The sequence below is a fragment of the Prunus mume genome, linkage group LG6 (assembly GCF_029339155.1).
Source record: "Prunus mume cultivar Tortuosa linkage group LG6, ASM2933915v1, whole genome shotgun sequence".
NCBI classification, from domain to species: domain Eukaryota; kingdom Viridiplantae; phylum Streptophyta; class Magnoliopsida; order Rosales; family Rosaceae; genus Prunus; species Prunus mume.
This window is the reverse complement of record NC_142703.1, coordinates 8,069,293-8,088,573: the sequence shown is the minus strand read 5'-3', so window position 1 is coordinate 8,088,573 and position 19,281 is coordinate 8,069,293. Positions and strand designations below refer to the sequence as shown.

At 36.5% G+C, this 19,281-nt stretch overlaps 3 protein-coding genes across 8 annotated transcripts; all 3 read left to right on the top strand.

The window, feature by feature from the left end:
- The first annotated feature begins 3,922 nt into the window (after positions 1 to 3,922).
- Positions 3,923 to 6,945, top strand: LOC103333826 (receptor-like cytosolic serine/threonine-protein kinase RBK2). Its single transcript, XM_008236720.3, is given in 10 exon segments — positions 3,923 to 4,141; positions 4,533 to 4,907; positions 5,047 to 5,096; positions 5,098 to 5,299; positions 5,507 to 5,661; positions 5,790 to 5,869; positions 5,960 to 6,095; positions 6,228 to 6,377; positions 6,498 to 6,607; positions 6,609 to 6,945. Coding segments are annotated over 9 exon segments (1,362 nt in total). The 5' UTR covers positions 3,923 to 4,141; positions 4,533 to 4,549; the 3' UTR covers positions 6,730 to 6,945.
- Positions 6,946 to 8,144: 1,199 nt separating this feature from the next.
- ATG18G (autophagy 18 G-like protein) lies at positions 8,145 to 13,970 on the top strand. Of its 6 annotated transcripts, none has more exons than XR_016127780.1 (10): positions 8,148 to 8,714; positions 9,169 to 9,633; positions 9,774 to 10,211; positions 10,818 to 11,063; positions 11,169 to 12,002; positions 12,077 to 12,234; positions 12,503 to 12,633; positions 12,920 to 13,486; positions 13,604 to 13,686; positions 13,761 to 13,970. XR_016127780.1 is itself a non-coding variant. In XM_008236722.2 (9 exons), the coding sequence occupies exons 1-9, from the start codon at positions 8,544 to 8,546 to the stop codon at positions 13,606 to 13,608; spliced, it is 3,015 nt and encodes a 1,004-aa protein (XP_008234944.2). In that variant the 5' UTR covers positions 8,145 to 8,543; the 3' UTR covers positions 13,609 to 13,970. The 6 variants fall into 6 exon arrangements, 4 of the variants coding, with proteins under 4 accessions (XP_008234944.2, XP_008234943.2, XP_088910270.1 ...); XR_016127779.1 differs by having other exon boundaries at positions 12,917 to 13,486; XM_008236722.2 differs by having other exon boundaries at positions 8,145 to 8,714; positions 13,604 to 13,970.
- Positions 13,971 to 15,459: 1,489 nt separating this feature from the next.
- On the top strand, positions 15,460 to 17,789 carry LOC103333829 (histidine-containing phosphotransfer protein 1). Its single transcript, XM_008236724.3, has 6 exons — positions 15,460 to 15,636; positions 16,023 to 16,153; positions 16,284 to 16,352; positions 16,590 to 16,661; positions 17,201 to 17,273; positions 17,496 to 17,789. The coding sequence occupies exons 1-6, from the start codon at positions 15,574 to 15,576 to the stop codon at positions 17,544 to 17,546; spliced, it is 459 nt and encodes a 152-aa protein (XP_008234946.2). The 5' UTR covers positions 15,460 to 15,573; the 3' UTR covers positions 17,547 to 17,789.
- The last annotated feature ends 1,492 nt before the right edge of the window (positions 17,790 to 19,281 follow it).

Here is a 19,281-nt window from a genome sequence, read left to right as displayed (position 1 = left end):
GAGAGGGATGAGGAATTGATTTCTAAAACGCAACTTCAACTGCATTTTCATATAAAACCCACTCAACTAAAATTATTGAATCATTCATTTAACATTCTTCTTTCATCTTAAAACCCATGCTGCATTTTATACTATTATCTATACTTCTTGAAATTGCTTCATGTTCATTTCCAAAAAGAGGACCACGATATGCACACACATTCTTTCATTTTCTCATTCTGGGTTATTTGTTTCTTCTTTTTTGGATTGCTAAGAATGGTTCAATTTTATTACACTTCTATGTTTTATTTTTTTTTACTTTTTCATTTTGCTTGAATGATGCTTCTAAGTTCTTTCCTTGTTTTGAGGACTGGTTCGCGACTCACACTGCATCAAAATTAAAGTTCCTACTACTGGGATGAAGAGTGCCTTGAAGTCGAACCGCCGCCAAAGGACAAGCTATGATATCTGAGAAACATTGCATTGTAGAGTATCTAGTCTCATTATCTTTTGAGAGAATGGACAAGGTTGTAAACCTTAAGTTTCCAGATGCATATGCTGAATTGGTACTTTTGGTCACAATATCAGGGCTTGTTTTTGCTTGAGCAGTGGAGACGTGATATATTACTGGATTTCTAATTGAAACCGGGCCGCTGTAGTTTTAAAATATTCGAATATATTCAAACCGAGCGGCTATACTGTTTAAATATAATATTTTAAGACTACGGCCGTACGGCTATACTTGTAAAATATTGGAATATATCCAGAGAGTATAGCCGTGCGGCTATACGCCTTAAATATAATATTTTAAGAGTACAGCCGCTCGGCTAGACTATTTTAATATAATTTTTAAAATATTCTACTAGACCCTTCAATTTGATCAAGAGTTTCTTCTCTCTTGGGCATGAGAGAGATGAGCAATTGATTTGTAAAACCCAACTTCAACTGCACTTTCATATCTAACCCAACATAATCATGCCTAATTCCTCTTTGTATCGAGCTAACATAACATGGCCCATGGGTAGTGGACAAGACCTTTCAGCTGAACTTTGTGCCCTGTATAATGGACTATAAAGTTGGATTTCATGTGTAAAAGCGAGCATTCTTAAGCAAGGGACTTGTACCTCAAGTGTTTAAAAAGTAATTATCTTTTCTTGCATAAACATATCCCTCCTTTATTATCGCTTGTATAAAAATAAACAATAAAAAGTAATTATTCGGGGCTCTGTTTGGTTTGAAGCTTTCAGCTCAGCCTCCTTTTTAACTTGAAAAGCAAGAAGAAAATAAAAAATAAATAATCCACCTCTCACTTCTTATTTAACTCTTGATTAGTTGATGTAGAACGCAAGGAGGAACATCGTGAAAACCAAACTACATACAACTTGACTCACCAATCAATATCATCTTTGGCATGATGCGTGTGTTGTGGACCTGATTTTATAATATTTAATGATTTAATGATTGATCACAAAATCGTTTCATTTCGTTAGAAAAAAGGAAAAAGAAAAGGCAAATAAAATTCCGTGTCTTGACCTGATTGCCTCAACATATATAAATATATAAAGTTATAAACCATAACCCACACCACATGGAAACAAATTATACAAACACCAAACTCGCACCGCATATCCCCCCACAAGTTATATTGCGTGAGATTTCACTAAAAAATCCCAAAAATAATTTATGCTAACTTGCACAAGAAAACTCTGTCATGCAATTCCTTCTCATCCAAGAAACATGTAACAACTTATACAGGGGATATGTAATCATGGCTTCTTCTTTTTTCCTCTCTTTTTGGAGGAATTAAAATTTATTTTGGTCTAGAACTTTAATATTATTTATTTATTTATTAGAACAGTAATTTAATTTAAGTCTTCTTTGCTTGGTGAATAAGTGTAAATATTTCTGTGTAAATTCCGAATATAAAAAGGGAAAAGGAAAAACAGAAAAGGAATGAAATAAGATATATTGTTTTTAATCTAAGAAATAATGAGAGAGTTGTTGACCAGCTAGAATATCTGAAGCTTAGATTTATTATGCTGGGATTGCAATCCGCCACCTACCAGAATACAACATTGAAAGCTGATTCTGAGTATCCTCGAATCATTTCGACATTATTTTTTAAAAATAATAATATTACTCATGGATTGGTATATAAACTTAAGAAACAAGCGACTTTTGCACCACCAAACTAGTGTGTATATGTGATGTAAGACAAACTAAAAATGTATTAACTATTTGATGATGGGTATGATTATATGGAGCAATTTCTTGATTTGCGAGTGAAGAATGTCCGTAATCATGAACATAATCAAAATTCCTTGTGTGAGGGTTTTTATTCCATTCCATGCATAGTGCTTGTTATGATTACATTCATATGATTACAAAAGCAAAAAAATACTTGTTTTGGTGGTTGTTTTTAGGGATCTTTATAATTTTGAGGCATCGGGATTAAGGGTATTCGTTGATTTGAAACCAATAAAATTTAATCAATCCGTGCTTGATTATATGTAAATTAGATTGCGAATTTTTCAATCCAATCCAAAGGATCCAATGACTTAAATTGTGTTTAATTTATCCAATTTAAATGCTTTTATTTTTAAATATAAAGAGCGATAGTATTTTATTGATAAGAGGAATAGAAATAAGTACAAGCCACTATAGTGCCAAATATGAATAAATCTTCTTTGGTGACCAAACACAACAAATGAAATTATGCATCTGTGGTTTTGGGCCAATTTGATTGGATCTTTTTAATACTCTTCATAAGATCGACGTTGCCAAAAGATTACAATTCTGAAAATTGCCTATATGATTATTACCATAGGTTCACTCATTGTATGCTCCACATAAACCAATATACCACCTTATGACGTCTGCATCATTGGACCAGTCTTGCTTTCGCATGTATTAATAATCATCATTATAATTAATTACGATTGTGTGCTAATTCTATATTGATATTGATATTAGGCACCAAACATCAACCATAACAAATGTAAGTTTACCAATCCTATCATCTACCCTAACTTTAAGTTCAACTGATTTGACTTTGGACACAAAGGTCAGCATCACTATACATAATAGGCATACATGGTCAACTTTTATAACTAGTTCACAAGAATTCGATACCATGAAATTCGAACAAAAAAAAAAAAACCGATACCATGGAAACTAACCACAAGTTTTATATATATATATATAATTTACCAATTCGCACTAGGAATTAGAATAGGATACCAATTTTTGGTATTAATTAACAAGAATCCATGCTTTCTTCTCTAGCAATAGAAAGATTATGCTACGAATATGTAATATCCGATCATAGAAAGGATTTCCTGGTCATAATAAGCCTTGCAACGGAGACTTGCTCGTTTTGTTTTTGTTTTAATTGATATTTCCTTTTCAAAAAACTAAAATAGAAAAATTTCATTAACTTTCCAATAAAACAGTACACCTAGAAAAACTAGAAAATATAGGTCTTCTTAGGATGACACCGTTAAAACATTGCCTTAAAAAACCCATAAAGAAAGAAAGTTTGGTGAAGAAAAAAAATACTCAACATCTCAATCAAACCAAAACTTATTCTACTCGTAACATTTTACCAATAAAATCAACGGCCGTGTCACATCCCAAACTGCGCCGATGAGTAAGACTTTATATTTTATTATTTTATCAGAATGATTTTTGATTAGCATCTTTAATTAGAGATAAACATTACCACCACGTCAATAACCGTTAAATGCTCAACTAGAACAAAGTAGTCTAAACTGTGGCTTAAGTGAATCCAAGTGTCAAAATCCCACATGCTGGATTATCCGACATGGCATATCCTAAAGGAGACCAAATCGGAGCTATATTTGCCCAAATTAATCCCACACGCGGACCACATCCTATTATATGCTCCATAGACGTAGGACACAGAATCTCCTGTTGCTGCCACATATATTTACAAAATTTTGCAATAAAATGCAAGAAAAGGATTTGTGAATAGTTTCCCGGGGAACCTTGAAAAGGGAGACATCGTTGAAACGGTTAGAGTAATTCCGAATCCAAGTCCACCTTCTTCCAAATCTCTGCACACTCTCTCTCTCTACCTCTGTTTTATTGTTCTGTTTGTGTATGAGAAGATTAAGAGAACCTTCACTCTTCAGTCTTTGTGGTATGCTCAACCTCACAGTTTCTCATCTTCTTGTATTAGTTTTGTTCGGTTTCTGTTTTGACATCTAAGTTTGCACAGTTTCTGTTTGTGGGTTTGCCTCAATTAGTGTTTGCATGTTAAAATAGAGCTTATATACCTTAACTCTGTTTATTATTCTCTCTCTTTTGGGTTTCTTCAGTTTTTGTTTCTCTTATTGGGTTACACATCTTCTCTGGGTTTTCATACATATGTTTCCTAGTTTTCCTCTAATTTTAAAACTTTCCTTAATGGGTTGCTTGCAATCCCTCTTTTGTTTAGGTTTCCTCTTACTCTTTCTGCTTTGATGGGCCATATATATGCAGAAAAGCACAGAGAGGATTGGGTGAATTGAAATTTTTTTGGAGTTTGGTAGGTTGTGATCTTTGAAAAATGAAGGAAGATGTTGAGACGTACTCTCCCAAAGGAGTTCTTGAGGACTATTTTAGGAGTTCGGATTCTGAAACAAGCTCTTCCAAAGAGCCAACTGCGGACTCTGAAAATCACCAAAATTCAAAACCAACTTCTCGGTGGCATGGACTTGTGCAATTATTGAGAACTAAATCCAAGAAACCCAGAGCCACAACAATGCATCCTCTCATGAAATTCTCAAAAAGAATGAGCAGTAGTATGCGTGGGATTATAACGCCGAAGTTTCAGTCAGTTATTGATGATATGTACCCTTTCAAGTCACCATGGAAGAACTTCTCCCTCTATGAGCTCCAGGCTGCCACCAAGTCTTTCAGCCACGGTATGTAAACTTGTGCTGTGCTTCAAATTTCACTTTTACTTTTACTTTTTCTTTTTCAGAATGCCAATTTTGGAAAAGTTAGTAAGTAATTTCACTGCATAAATGCATTATAATAGTTGTTTTTCTTGTTTTGTTATAGAAAATCAGATTGGAAAGGGGGGTTATGCTGAAGTTTACAAGGGCTGTCTACCAAAGTGGACAACTTGTGGCAATCAAACGGCTAACCCGGGGAACACCGGAAGAGATTACCGGGGACTTCTTAGCAGAGATTGGGATCATGGCTCATGTGAATCATCCAAATACTGCCAGGTTAATTGGGTATGGGGTTGAAGGAGGGATGCACTTGGTTCTGGAATTGTCTCCAAAAGGGAGCTTAGCTTCTGTGCTTTATGGTAAGTAAGCCCACAGTTTTGATGCCATCCCATTATGCTTCTATTTTAATGTAACACAAAGTAAAACCAGCAGGTTAGTTTGTTTGTGCTGGGGCTTTTTCCCACCTTGTTCATAAAAAAAGAAGTAAAACCAGCAGTGTGTTCCAGCTTCTATATCTTCATCCTTGGTGAATATCTTGTTTACTGACTGACTGATTTATTTTATAGGTTCAAAGGAGAAGCTTGATTGGGGGATCAGGTATAAAATTGCATTAGGTGCAGCTAGGGGTTTACAATATCTTCATGAGGGCTGTCAAAGGAGAATTATCCACAGAGATATTAAGGCTGCAAATATTTTGCTAACAGAGGATTTTGAGGCCAAGGTACCCTTTTGAACTTGATGTTCTGTAGCTTGAATGCCTTTGTTGTTGTACTCTTTCTGCTTTTATTTATTTCTTAACAATTTACGCATAACGCAAATAATTATAATGCTGGGATGACTTTCATACAGATTTGTGACTTTGGTCTTGCAAAATGGCTACCAGAGAAATGGACTCACCACACTATATCAAAATTTGAGGGCACATTTGGGTGTGTAAACCTTATACTTGCCTCCTCTTCTATTATCCATCAAATACTTTAGCTAGCCTTAATCTGATATGTATTCATCACAATTCACAGTTATCTTGCTCCCGAGTTCCTACTGCACGGCATAGTAGATGAAAAAACTGATGTTTTTGCCTATGGTGTGGTGCTGTTGGAACTAGTCACCGGACGCCGAGCACTAGATTACTCTCAGCAAAGCCTTGTTTTGTGGGTACGTTGTTTAGTAATTTTCTTTCCCATTAGGATGTCCGCAACCAAATGGCGCTCACATTCGTTTAATATTCTCAAACAAGTCAAAACAAATGGATATTCATAATGCAGAATTTCTTTATGTATTTCACAGGCAAAGCCCTTGCTGAAGAAGAATGAAGTTAAAAGCTTAGTCGATCCTTCTCTTAGAGATGAGTACAACACTCGGCAGATGAATATCGTATTGCTGGTTGCTTCTGCATGCATACAACAGTCCTCAATACGAAGGCCAAGTATGAATCAGGTATGTTCTGTTTGTTTCCTATAACCAATAAACCAAAAGCTGTTGCTTATGAAGCTTGTGGTAAGTTTCATAAGATTAAGCATGCAAAACAAGATGAGATGTTAATCATGTTGTTTTTAGGTGGTACAACTTTTGAGTGGAGATCTTAGCAGCTTGAAGTGCATGAAGAAAAGCCGAATGTCGTTTTACCGGAAAGCATTTCAGGATGAGCACATCAACACAGAAGACCATGTCCAACCAAGAATTAAAGGACCTTAATCGGCATTATGGAGCTGGTTCGCCTGGAACTGTGGAAGCCATGAGGTTGTTGTCCCATGAGACAAGTAATGTGACATGGGAACTTTTGGAGTAATGGGAATGGAAACTAGGAGTTTCTGGTTTTGGTCCATCAAGTCCAAAGAAGGAAAGAACGACTATGGTTCTCAAACTGTGTAAGTGTATTTAAGAGTTAAAGAACAAAAGGAAAGAGTGACAATTTGTTTATCCAACCCATGTACATAATACAAACTATGGTTCAAAGAAATCAATGTTAGTAAGTTAAGCAATACTAGAGCATTATGTTTTCTTAGCACGTTAGTTATCACATTAGTTAATCATATATTATTTCATAATGTCGTATAAATTTCTGTGTATGTCTCTCTCTTCACGTGATGAATGACAGATAAAGTATCAATTATTATAATGAGGATAGGGTGTCAATTATCATGATAAAGAGGGATGCATGAACATGAACACGAACATGGAGCTAACAAATCCCATGTTTGAATTGAAGCTAATAAGTCCCATGTTTGAATTGAAGCTAACAAGTCCATGTTTGAATTGAATTTGAACCTGACAATTTGGCTAGACAAGCAAGCGGCTAGGCTAGGCTAGGCTAGGCTGGGACACAAGCCATAGATGTTATCGGCAAGTTTTGTTTGAATCCGGCTGGCACGCAACCCCACGCCGGATGGCGTATATCACCCAACCAAAGTCGTCACCACATTTACTCTCTGACGCTAACGCCCCTACTCTCCTCCTTCCTTCCCGCACTACTCACCACGCCACTTCTTTTTTATCCACTCCTTTTTATTTTTATTTTCTTTTTTAGAAAAGTAAAACAAAAATGATAATTTACACATTCAATTTTAACATTTCCAAGTTCTAAACACAAGTTTTTAAGTATTCGTCATTTAATTATCTAATCAGATCTAATATGTCAAATTTTGTGTAAACTTAAAAATAAATAAAATAATTTATCTGAAAAAACATACCCAGAGAAAATATGAATATTGAATTAATTAATCACAAAAGATTGATTTAAACATCTAAATAATGGTGTCATGCTTTTGTTTCTATTTGAAAAGTGGTATCAGATTCAAATTTACTTGAGATTTAACATTTGTTATTTTTTTTCCTCTTGCTAAAGTAAAAAGAAAATATTAATAAATTAACCACAATACATTTGATATTTTGATATAATATAATAAACAGATCTAAACAAAGAGTACAATAATTGTGTCCAAACCATTTAACAAAACGCGTTTAATAAGACTTTAGAAATTACTAAAATGCATACATGAATTTAGTTAAATTGGATAGAGCGGATATGCTATTACCTAAATTTGAATTCCTGGTAATAGATTACATCAAAGTAGATTAATGATTGTATTTTAAAAAAATGGCCAAAATATAAACAAAACAAAAAAATCAATTTACTCAAGAGATTTTTTTTTAATTTTCTTTTGGAGCAGATGCTTCTATAATTTACTCGGAGAGTATTATTATCGGTTTTGCTCCTCAGAAACAAAACATAACTATACTACCAAGCGTACACAGCACACACAGAGAAGTCATGAGAAAGAAAAAAAGGTAGAAAAACTGAAAGCGAGAGAAAAGGAAAAGAAAAAGAAAAAGAAAAATACGGAGTCTGATCATAGAGAGCGAGCGAATTTAGCTAAGAAGACACACGCCTTGTTGAAGAGCCTTGTTCAAGTCAAAGAAACCAGGACCTTCATATTCATACATCGTTTTTTTTTTTTTTTGTGATTTCAATTAGCGGATGCTATATCCGATCTTCGGCGATCGGAGATGTTCATCGGCTGTCACGGCGGTGGAGAAGCAAAATCCGGCGGTGGTGGCGGGTGAGAGAAGACACTTAGTGCGAGGTCAAGGTGGTGGTGGAGAATGAAGAAGAGCAAGGGCAAGAACAATGGCTTGTTGCCGAACTCACTTAGGATCATATCGTCGTGCCTCAAAACTGTTTCGACGAATGCGAGCACCGTCGCTTCTACAGTTCGCTCTGCTGGTGCGTCTGTAGCTGCTTCTATTTCTGCTTCCGAGGATCAAAAGGATCAGGTGCAAAGCGATTTCTAAATTTAGTGTTTCCTCGCTTTTGTTTAATTTTGAAGTTGTTTCCTTTTTTGGCTTTCAACTGGTTATTGGTGTTTTTATGAAAAATATCGAGCTTATTTTGGATTTTCTGATTGATGTGCTTTTTTATTTATGATATATTAGGGTGAGAGAGAATTATAGTGATTGGCAGCATGATTGAATCGCTGTATTCAAGTTTGTTTGGCTCTAAATTATTTACTTGGTTTGAATTTTGAGGAAAATGATTTGGTGGCAGCTTTTAATGGTGAATGTTCTCTTCAATTTATGTTGCTTTATGTGAATTAGCAAATTTCTTGTTGAGTTTGGCGGTTACTATAATGTTTCTTCTGAGCCAGCTTTTGATCATTGGGTTGTCCGTTTAATGCATATATACTAATTAACTAACATTGTATGTTTGTTAACTTCCATTGGTGAATAGGTAACTTGGGCTGGCTTTGGCAGGCTAGAGCTTAGTCACTCTGCCTTTAAGCATGTTCTCTTACTTGGTTATCAGAACGGATTTCAAGTTTTTGATGTAGAGGATGCCTCTAATTTCAGCGAACTGGTTTCAAGGCGCGATGGCCCAGTTTCATTCTTACAGATGCAGCCCTCTCCTGCAGCATCTGATGGTAACCAAGGATTCAGAATGGCGCATCCATTGCTGCTGGTTGTTGCTGGAGACGACACCAATGGTCCAGGGATTGTTCATAACACTAGCCACTTGGGAGGGATAGGCAGAGATAGTAATTTGGAGTCTCGGCCAGGAAACCCTGTCAGCTCTCCTACAGCTGTTCGGTTTTATTCCCTTAGGTCCCACGGTTATGTGCATGTTCTGAGATTTCGGTCTGCTGTGTGTATGATTAGATGCAGTCCTCGGATAGTAGCTGTGGGTCTTGCAACTCAAGTAAGCACTCGCTTATATGTGACATATATTAGAATGTGAGAATATTAAAAAGTATGAGATTGAATACTTAGGATTACACCTTCTGTATAAAAGAGATTAGATGCAGATTTTTGACTCATCTTCCTGATATTCGGTGGCAGATTTACTGCTTTGACGCGCTCACCCTCGAAAACAAATTCAGTGTTCTTACCTATCCTGTTCCTCAGCTAGCAGGACAAGGATCAATTGGGTTTAATGTCGGTTATGGCCCAATGGCTGTGGGTCCAAGGTGGTTAGCCTATGCTTCCAACAGCCCACTAGTGTCAAACACAGGTCGCTTGGGACCCCAAAACCTCACTCCTTCTCCAGGAGTTAGTCCATCTACATCACCTGGCAGTGGTAGTTATGTGGCTCGTTATGCGATGGAGTCTAGTAAACATTTGGCTGCTGGAATAATTAACCTGGGTGACATGGGATGCAAAACCTTATACAAATACTGTCAAGATCTGCTCCCAGATGGATCTAACTCTCCAATATCATCAAATTCAGGCTGGAAAGTTAGTCGGCATGCAGGAACAGAAATGGATAATGCAGGGATGGTTAGTTATTTACTCACCATGAATACTTCTACTGCATCTTGCAATGTACTAAATGAAAATCTCACAAATGGTGTTTTGTCTAGGCATGCAAGCTACAAAATTGAATAATCTCTTCTAACTATTGAGTCTCTGTTTGTTCTTTATCCTGAAACAGGTGGGCTCTGTTGTTGTTTGCTTTAGCATGATAATGTGGACAATCTTTATTTTTCTTTAGTAATTCTTAACTTCATATAATTGCTTGGATTTAGCTCTCTCAATCCTTGATTTCATCTTTAGTAGGATGGCTAGACATTTAGATGATTTTGTACTCTATGATGCTAATTTTTCCTCATAACTCTTATCTATATTACACACTAATGACATAGATCACAAAGCTTTATGGCATCCTCATAGACTGTCTTATTTTCCTTTTTTAGTTTTAATACTTTATCCTATAAGAATTAAAACCTCGAGGAAAAAGAAGTGAGATCTTTAATAATTACATGATGGTTATCAGATGTTTCAGTACAGTTTTGTTTTATGCCTTGGCTGATAACCAGACGTTTTAAGTTTTAGCTTTGAGTAGAAAGTTTTTATTAATTACTTGATTAAAATGATTGCTTGCAGGTTGTTGTCAAAGATTTTGTTTCCCGAGCTGTTATATCACAATTTAAAGCTCATACTAGCCCAATATCTGCTCTATGTTTCGATCCTAGTGGGACCCTTCTGGTTACAGCCTCCATATATGGAAATAACATTAATATTTTCCGGATTATGCCTTCAAGCAAACACAGTGGATCAGGTGGTCAGAACTTAGATTGGAGCTCATCTCATGTGCACCTTTACAAGTTGCATCGTGGAATAACATCAGCTGTTAGTACATATATGTAGTTTTAAAGATGTTCATTCATTTCTTCCCTGTAATTTGTGTTGTATGTACTATTTATGCATTTTTCTCAATTTTTATTATTCTGGCAGATGATCCAGGACATTTGCTTTAGTCATTACAGTCAGTGGGTTGCAATTGTTTCATCCAAGGGGACCTGCCATGTTTTTGTTTTATCCCCTTTTGGTGGCGATGCTGGATTTCGACTTCTTAATACTCAGGGCGAAGAACCCTCCCTATATCCTGTTTTATCTCTACCTTGGTGGTCTACTTCTTCTTGCATTTTTAATCAACAATCTTGTCCACCCCCAGCACCTGTTGCTCTTTCCGTTGTGAGCAGGATAAAATATAGCAGTTTTGGATGGCTTAGCCCAGTCAGCAATACTGCTTCTTCTACAACAGGGAAGGTGTTTGTGCCATCTGGTGCTGTTGCAGCTGTATTCCATAATTCATTATCTCAAAGTCCTCGGCAGAGTAACTCAAGGACCAGTACCTTGGAGCATCTATTAGTTTATACTCCATCTGGTCATGTAGTTCAACATGAACTTCAGCCAAGGATAGGGGTAGATCAGAGTCATAGTGGTACCCAGGCAGCTACGTCTATGCATATGCAGGAGGAAGATCTGAGAGTGAAAGTTGAACCTATTCAATGGTGGGATGTATGTAGGCGGTCAGACTGGCCAGAAAGAGAGGACATTGTTTTAGGTACCTCATCTGATAGACAAGACGTAGCAGAAATAAACCAAAATAAATCAGTTTCTGACGGTACTCATGGGACGGAGTCTCTAGACTTAAATGGTGCTGTTGGGGGGGAAAGGAGACTGGAAACTTACTCTGGAAAGCTCCATGATAGGTCCCACTGGTACCTCTCTAATGCAGAGGTGCAAATAAGTTCTTTGAGATTACCAATATGGCAAAAGTCTAAGGTATTTCTTGTCAAGGTTACATTTCCAGTTTTATTTTCTCTATTTTGGTGGTAATTTTCTTCTCACTGTTCCAGATTTGTTTTTATACAATGGGTTGTCCAAGAGTCGATAGTTTTGCTGATGGAGAGTTTGAAATTGAAAAAGTCCCTGTTCATGAAATTGAAATGAGACAGAAGGAATTATTGCCTGTTTTTGAGCAGTTCCATATCATCAAATCAAGCTGGGATGACAGGTGACAACCATTTCATCTATAGTCCAACCCACATTCTTATAACTCCAAAATGTGAATAATATAGTGTTTTGATCCTTGCTGGAGATGTTTGTGTCTGCATCTTGTTAAAAGTTTCTAGTTTGGTTGATCTGAGCTTACCAGGTGTTGGGGCAAGGTACTGTTATATATATCATGCATGAGTGCATTCCGGTGTGTGTCATACACGTGTCTGTGCCTTTCTCCTACCATTCTGATACTTGTTAAATGCTCGCTTGATTGTATGATTCAGAGTCCCAGGTGGGAGATTTCCCAGTCTTTCCTCGTCAGAGCCTCATCAAGCTCAAGACAAGATCTTGGAAGAGACTGTTATTTGTCACTCAAAGCCTGCATCGCTTAGCTCCACGGAAAGCTCAGATGGGGGTATGATATAATATATAGAAAATATGCTTCAATCAATATATATTTATTATCTTAGACTGCCTGTCCATCTTGGACTGCTGCTTCTTCATCTGGCGTTCGAGAAAAAATAGGAATGGAGATTTAATATCTATTTTTGTTCTTGCAAAGCCTTTTTTGAGTCAATTGTCCAGATGTATAATAAACCCAGATGTTGGCTCGTGTAAACTTTTCTCTGTTATAGCTGAAATACCTTCCTGATCATTTTGACTAATTGAGTCCACATAATTCCTATTTGAATTCCTAGCAGGTTCGTCAAGAAGAATTGAGCATTTCCTCGATTTTGATCAAATGAACAATGAGAAGGCCCGCACAACAGTTTGTCAGATCTTGAATGGCCCGGAAAGAAGAGCCAATACAATTGTTGAGCCTTCATTAGAAAACCATATATCTTTCAGCATTCTGTGTACTCCATCTGAACACTTTAAGAACATCGATTCTCAAGTTTCCAGTTGTCTCACCAACGGTTTTCCCATGTTAGAAAGTAAGTTGACCCCAGGAGGAAGAGTTTCTGCTGAAGAATGCCTGTCTTTAAAAGCAATTGGGATCAGTGAGGTCTCAGTTTTGTACTCTGATCAACATCCTTCAAGTACCAATATCGTGGCAGAGGGGGCCCCCAATTTGCAGCGTCCAATAGATCTTTCGCAGTTTTTCCAGGAGGAGCATTGTAACGCATTGGTGCCGAACGGATGCCATGGGTTAACGGAAGTCATAACTGATGACGTTGACAGTGACAGTAGCCACTGCGATAAGGTGAAAGCCATGGATGAGGAAGATAGTGAAATGCTTGGAGGCATGTTTGCCTTTTCTGATGAAGGTTAAAATCTAAACCTATGGCTTCACAGAACGTTATTTTACAAGCTTCCTTTTAATTTTCATAAAGTGTTTTATAATTCGGTTGGTAGCGACCTTATTGTATTTTTCTTTTTGGCAGGTTGATGTATAAATTAAAGCTGCATGTTGCCTCTTCCGACAATCAATATGTAATGCATAAAGTTATTTTGTTCCCAAATTAAGGTGACTTATCTTCTTTCTCTTGGTATTGTACATATTGTAGATGGAAATTAAATTTTTTTAATGGATTGTGGTAGCGGTGGGGAAGGGGGCGAGTCGACAAGGCTTTTGTAGAAAGTGGATTTGGAATTGCTAGTTCTCGCGTTGAACTTTTCACTGATCCTCTTGTGTATTTTACAGATAAATTTGGTGTGAAACAAGTTCTCCCCAAGTTTGTATAATACTTTTATTCTTCTGTTGTTATGAAATGGAAAAATAAAATAAAAAGAAAGTGATCAAGAAAATAAGTTATTTGCCTATTTTTTAAGTAGTGTCAACAATGGTCTGAGTGTAATAGCTCAGCTGAACAGCTATTGTATGATATACATGTGGATTAGGCTAATTGGCCAGGGCAATGTGCATTCTCTTTGCACTTGACTTCGATCACCTTCCCCGTAAATTAGAGTAGTTTAAAATTGTTTCACCATCATTTTATAAATAAATTAATTAATTAAAAAAACCAATAAACAAAACAAATGATTGTATGGAATCCATATCTGGTTGGACAAATGCTCTTGATCCCTTAAGTTACAAGTCAAGTCTTATTGAGACATTTTCTCAAAGATTCAATCACCAAATACATGATATGAACAAATGCTCCTAACTACTTAAGTTACAAGTCAAATTTCTAAAGATCCGATCACCAGGCAGAGATGTTGCCTAACTACTGGAGTGATTCTATCTAAGTATGTTGAGCGGGCCTGGGTTTTGTGCTATGTAAATTGTACCCGGTCCTAAATATTGGGTCAAGCAGGGAAAGGATTTCCAAATTTGGGCTTTTTACTAAAGTAGTGAAGCCGAAACACACCCAAAATTAACCTCAAAGTCAACTTTTTGGGGGTGTTTATAAATGGGTTTTGAGTGTGTGTAATGATGAGTTTTGAGTGTGTTTATAAAATGTTTTGGGTGTTGGGTTTTTTTATAATTTCAATTCATTTTGGGTGTTTTAGTGAAACTCCCTATAAAATTCCTAGTATAGCTCTGTATGATTGGTTGGTATTGGTAGGAGGCTTTCCTAAAGTTTCATGATTTGGCCGTGCGCATGACTTGTGTCCTTTCATGCGAAGTTAATAAAAATGGGTGGTCTCTCTAGACTAGGCATCAACCATATTTAGCAAAAAATAACCATATCATTATTGCTTAGGTGGATATGGATCCTCTCCGTCTCCATGCGTATTGCACCGCCCCACCAACATATAGAATGATCTTGATTGGTTCAGTCCGCAATTGCTTGCAAGCCTAAGACAATGACATGGTTTTCAATTTCAAGCAAACATAAATACAAAAGCAATCAAGGACACCTCATACCACCTGCGTGGTGCCAATGCACCCTCTTTTATTTTATTTTATTTTAGTTTAGTTTATGCACACGATATTTTAAACTATTATAAATTGATCTAATTTAGAAATAGAGAAACTCAATTCTAGATTTAATGAAATAATTCATTGTCCTGGTCAACTAACCTAACTTCGTCCGTAATGAACCCTCTTTTATATGTTGGGAGGAGAAACACAACCCAAAAAACATAAAATTATATCGAATAAACTAATAAGCCAGATGATTAGTTGTCCCTTTTTATTTGGTAATTAATTAACAAAGATAGACATTTTATATTATTTGGAAATTAATTAAGATAGAGCTGTTTCCGGTGATATTGACCAAAATCTTCTCTGGCAGTGGCAGGTCAGTTAAGCGTTTTCAAGATTTCACACGTTTGTAACTCTTTTCTTGTACAACCTTATAAGTTAAGTCGAGGGTCAAAGCCGTTTGTGATATGCCAATTTCCACACTATCGTTTTTGAGTCATCTGTGGCTGTAACTTGTAGCAGCAACTGAGCAAGAAAGCAACCATGGATGCTGTGACTCAGTGGCAGAAACAGTGGTTCGACTACACTCAGTCTCTGCGCCGAGAGGTTTCTGCTTTCTTTTTCTTTTTTCCTTTCCCTTTTCTACTTTCAAGTTTCGTTAATATGATGATGATTGGGATTTCTACTGGGTTTTCTCTGTCGACCTCTGTCTGTTTATAGGGATAAAGATTTCTGGGTTTCGTTTATTTCAGCAAAAGAAACTTCATTGTTTGGAGTATGAGATTAGTTCGTGTGTAAAGTTAGGAACTTTCATATTGTTTGACGCTTTTATTGTTTCGGATTAAAAGGATAAGTTGCTTATAGAAACAAATGGATCTTTCTTCAGAACAAACTGTTATTTTGTTCAAAACTGGATTTGTTTTCTCCTTTTTGTTTTTCAATTTTGGGTCCTTGAAGGAATTTTGATGATGGATTTTTTTGGTGGTGAAAAGGGATTCTTGGACGATCAGTTTGCACAGCTAAAGAAGCTCCAGGATGAAAGCAGCCCAGATTTTGTGGTTGAGGTTGTTTCTCTTTTCTTTCAAGATTCTGAGAAGCTTCTCAGCAATATGGGCAGGGCTCTGTGAGTTTTTGTCTTAACCTTCAAGTGTTATTCTGGCTTTGCTTCACTTTGGAGATTTTTTATTCTTATTTTTTGGCTGTAGTGGTAGCTAGGTGAAACAATTTTAATTGGATTTTCTTTGTTTTTGTAGAGAACAGAATGTTGTGAATTTCAAACAGGTAGATGCGTACGTCCATCAATTCAAGGGTAGCAGTGCCTGGTATGTCCAAGCTCTATTAATTTTTATCTTATTCTCTGTTTTCTTTCAATTCATATGCCTGGCTTCCTGCAAGGTGCAAATGACAGTGCTTATATGGAGCATAAAAAAACTAAAAACTGGTCTGCTTGTTATTTGAAATTTGGATTACCTAGCTCGGGAGTTGTACATTAATTTTTTTTCTCATTTTCTTCTTCTTTTTGAAGTGATTAATTGATCATAGAATTCGGTGGTTTACAGGATAGGTGCATTAAGACTTAAAAATGTATGCATCAACTTCAGAAATTCTTGTGAGGCCCAGAACCTTGAAGGGTAAGTAGTTTTGCTTCATGCTGATATTTGCATTTTTTTTCTGTTTCATTGTGAGCCTGAAAATTTAGCCACTTAATACTTAAAGAGGTGGCGCCATCAGTTTAGGGAGGGTATTGACACAAATTTTTGCCACACATGCCTTGATGAAGTTATTCAAGTTTGAGCAGTTTTTTTCTTTTCTTGAATATCAATATCTCCAACTGTTGGCTAAACCAAGATCGATTGATTTATGATATATATTATTTTTCAGAAGTACCATCAAATTGGAAATTAGTCAACGGGTGCTCTGCCTTTGTTAACGATGCAATTATAAAATTAGGACTAGAACTTCGGAAGTCTTTGTTATTCAATTGAAGGAAAATTGATAATCTAACTACACTAACGTTGCAATTTTGCTGAATCCGCTGTTATTTAAGTGAAGTTGGCATCATGTGTATGACTTGTATTTCTTTTGTGTTTTTACTTGACCCTAACGATGAAGAAAGCGGTTGTGGCATGGCAGTTGCACCTAAATGTGATTCAAATATTGTTTGATGCAGGTGTTTGAGATGTTTGCAACAAGTGCAACAAGAAAGCTCTGCATTGAAGAGCAAGCTTGAATACTTATTTATGGTAAGTACATGAAAATTCTATTTGAGATAGCTGGTGTTTGCCAAGATGTTATTGATTATCCGAAGGGAAATCTTGGCATAGTCATGCTTGTGAGCTAGGGGAGATAACTTATGTTCTTACCTTGACATAAGAATCATTGCATTGCTGCCTTTGAACAATCTCAATATGGATTTTACTTATCTCTCAATCATCCATTGACGTTGCCCCCTTTGGTTACTGTAGTTGGAGCAACACATCGTGGCTGCCGGCGGGTCAATTCCTATTATGGAATAAATTCTTTGAAAGAATCCCCTGCTAGGAAAAACGTCGAGAAATATGGGATGTCGCATAATTTACCGGAGTTCTTTTAGTTTTAAGATTGAATTTACTTTGACTTAGTGAAAAGTTTCCTACATCCCCCCTAGCGTTTTGGTAACAATGTAGCTTAAGAACTTGCTTAGAGTATGTAAGGCTCTGTTCTGAGACTCTAAACATCATTTTATCATCATTCTTACTGAGGAAGTTGTTATTATCGAACTTGGCCAAAGCCCATACGATCCAATTTAGTGAAATGATCTCCTGCAGCCCACCATATAAGCATATTGGATCGATTTTTTTTTTTTTTCTTATCAATTTTTGTTGGGGACCCTGTTGTTTCATGAGATTAAGACCTACACAAACTGCTTGGTCGCATATAAAGTTAAAAGTTAAGCCAAGACGTTTTTCTACAATCAATACTTACAGGCCACCAGTTCTAGAGCATCTTTTGCCATCGTTGATGTATTTGTAGCTTGTATGAACAGAGACCAATAAACCATAAATGCTTAAAAATCTTGAGAGAGGACAAAAACCCACTATCATGTATGCATCAGATTTTGCTATCTTGCCACACGCACACATACGCATCTCAGCTTCTTGTGGTATTTGAAGCTAGAAAGGAGGGAAGGAAGCTCATTTTGTGTGGAAGGTGGTATAGGTGGAAGAAAGGGACCGCACAAATGAGTTTCATAAATGCGGATTCTGCTAATGTAAGGTAAAGAGTGCAATGCCCAACAGTCTATGGCATGACAAGGAACCATTACCATATCCTAAACCAAAACCATGAGTGGGAATGTGTGGATGTTTTAGTTGTTGGGGTGGGTGTCATCTGCTCACAACCCAACAAAATATTACCATTGTTTTGTGGGGCTTCATCGCATATGGGGGTTTGCTAGCTTGCTGCTTATTTTTTAACGATAAATATTTGTGTGACATACATTATTTTGTTATCTCTAACCAATTATGGTATGTTATGCGTGATAAATTTTTCACGTTGCAGTCAGTAATTGATTGGAGATAAACAATGTTATTCCCGTTTCATACAAGTTTTTTTTGTGTTTTTACCTACCTGCCAAAGTGTGCCAATTCATGCTTGCATGGCAATAAATACATATATATTTTGGTGTGATTTGTAATAGTTTAAAGCAAATCAAAGGTTCTAGTACTTGTTTGACAGCCTTTGATGTGGAATTGTAGTGTGGTTTTCTTGGTAACTTTTTGACTTGAGCCAGAGAGGCAATTGTGATATCAAGAAAGGGCTAAGGAGGAGTGAACATCAAGTTATGTGAGATTGTGAAGTTCGTAACTTTTACCAACTTCTTTTTGGTTGCAATTTTACCAACTTCTTTGACTCCCCCCATTGATGCTGGTTTGGTTTGGTTTGTTTTGTTTTGTTTTAGGGGGCTCACCTGTCTTTGTGTCCAAGCCATCCCAACGGAAAAGGGGAGCAAGTTTCGAGAAGTAAATGCGAACTGAAAATACAAAAGAAGCAGTCAGAATGGCCATTGGGAATTTTAATTTTGTATCATTCCTCTTGATATTGATTGAGAGGTGCATGGAAACTTCATAAAAGATTTTGGTACAATAGTAATTAAAAACAGTGGGTGTAGATCAAGTCATGAAAGCTATGGTGAATAAATTTGTTTGAGAATTGAGGCTTTTGAAGAAGTTTGGCAGGCTACATAATTACAAAATACCACAAAATTCATAG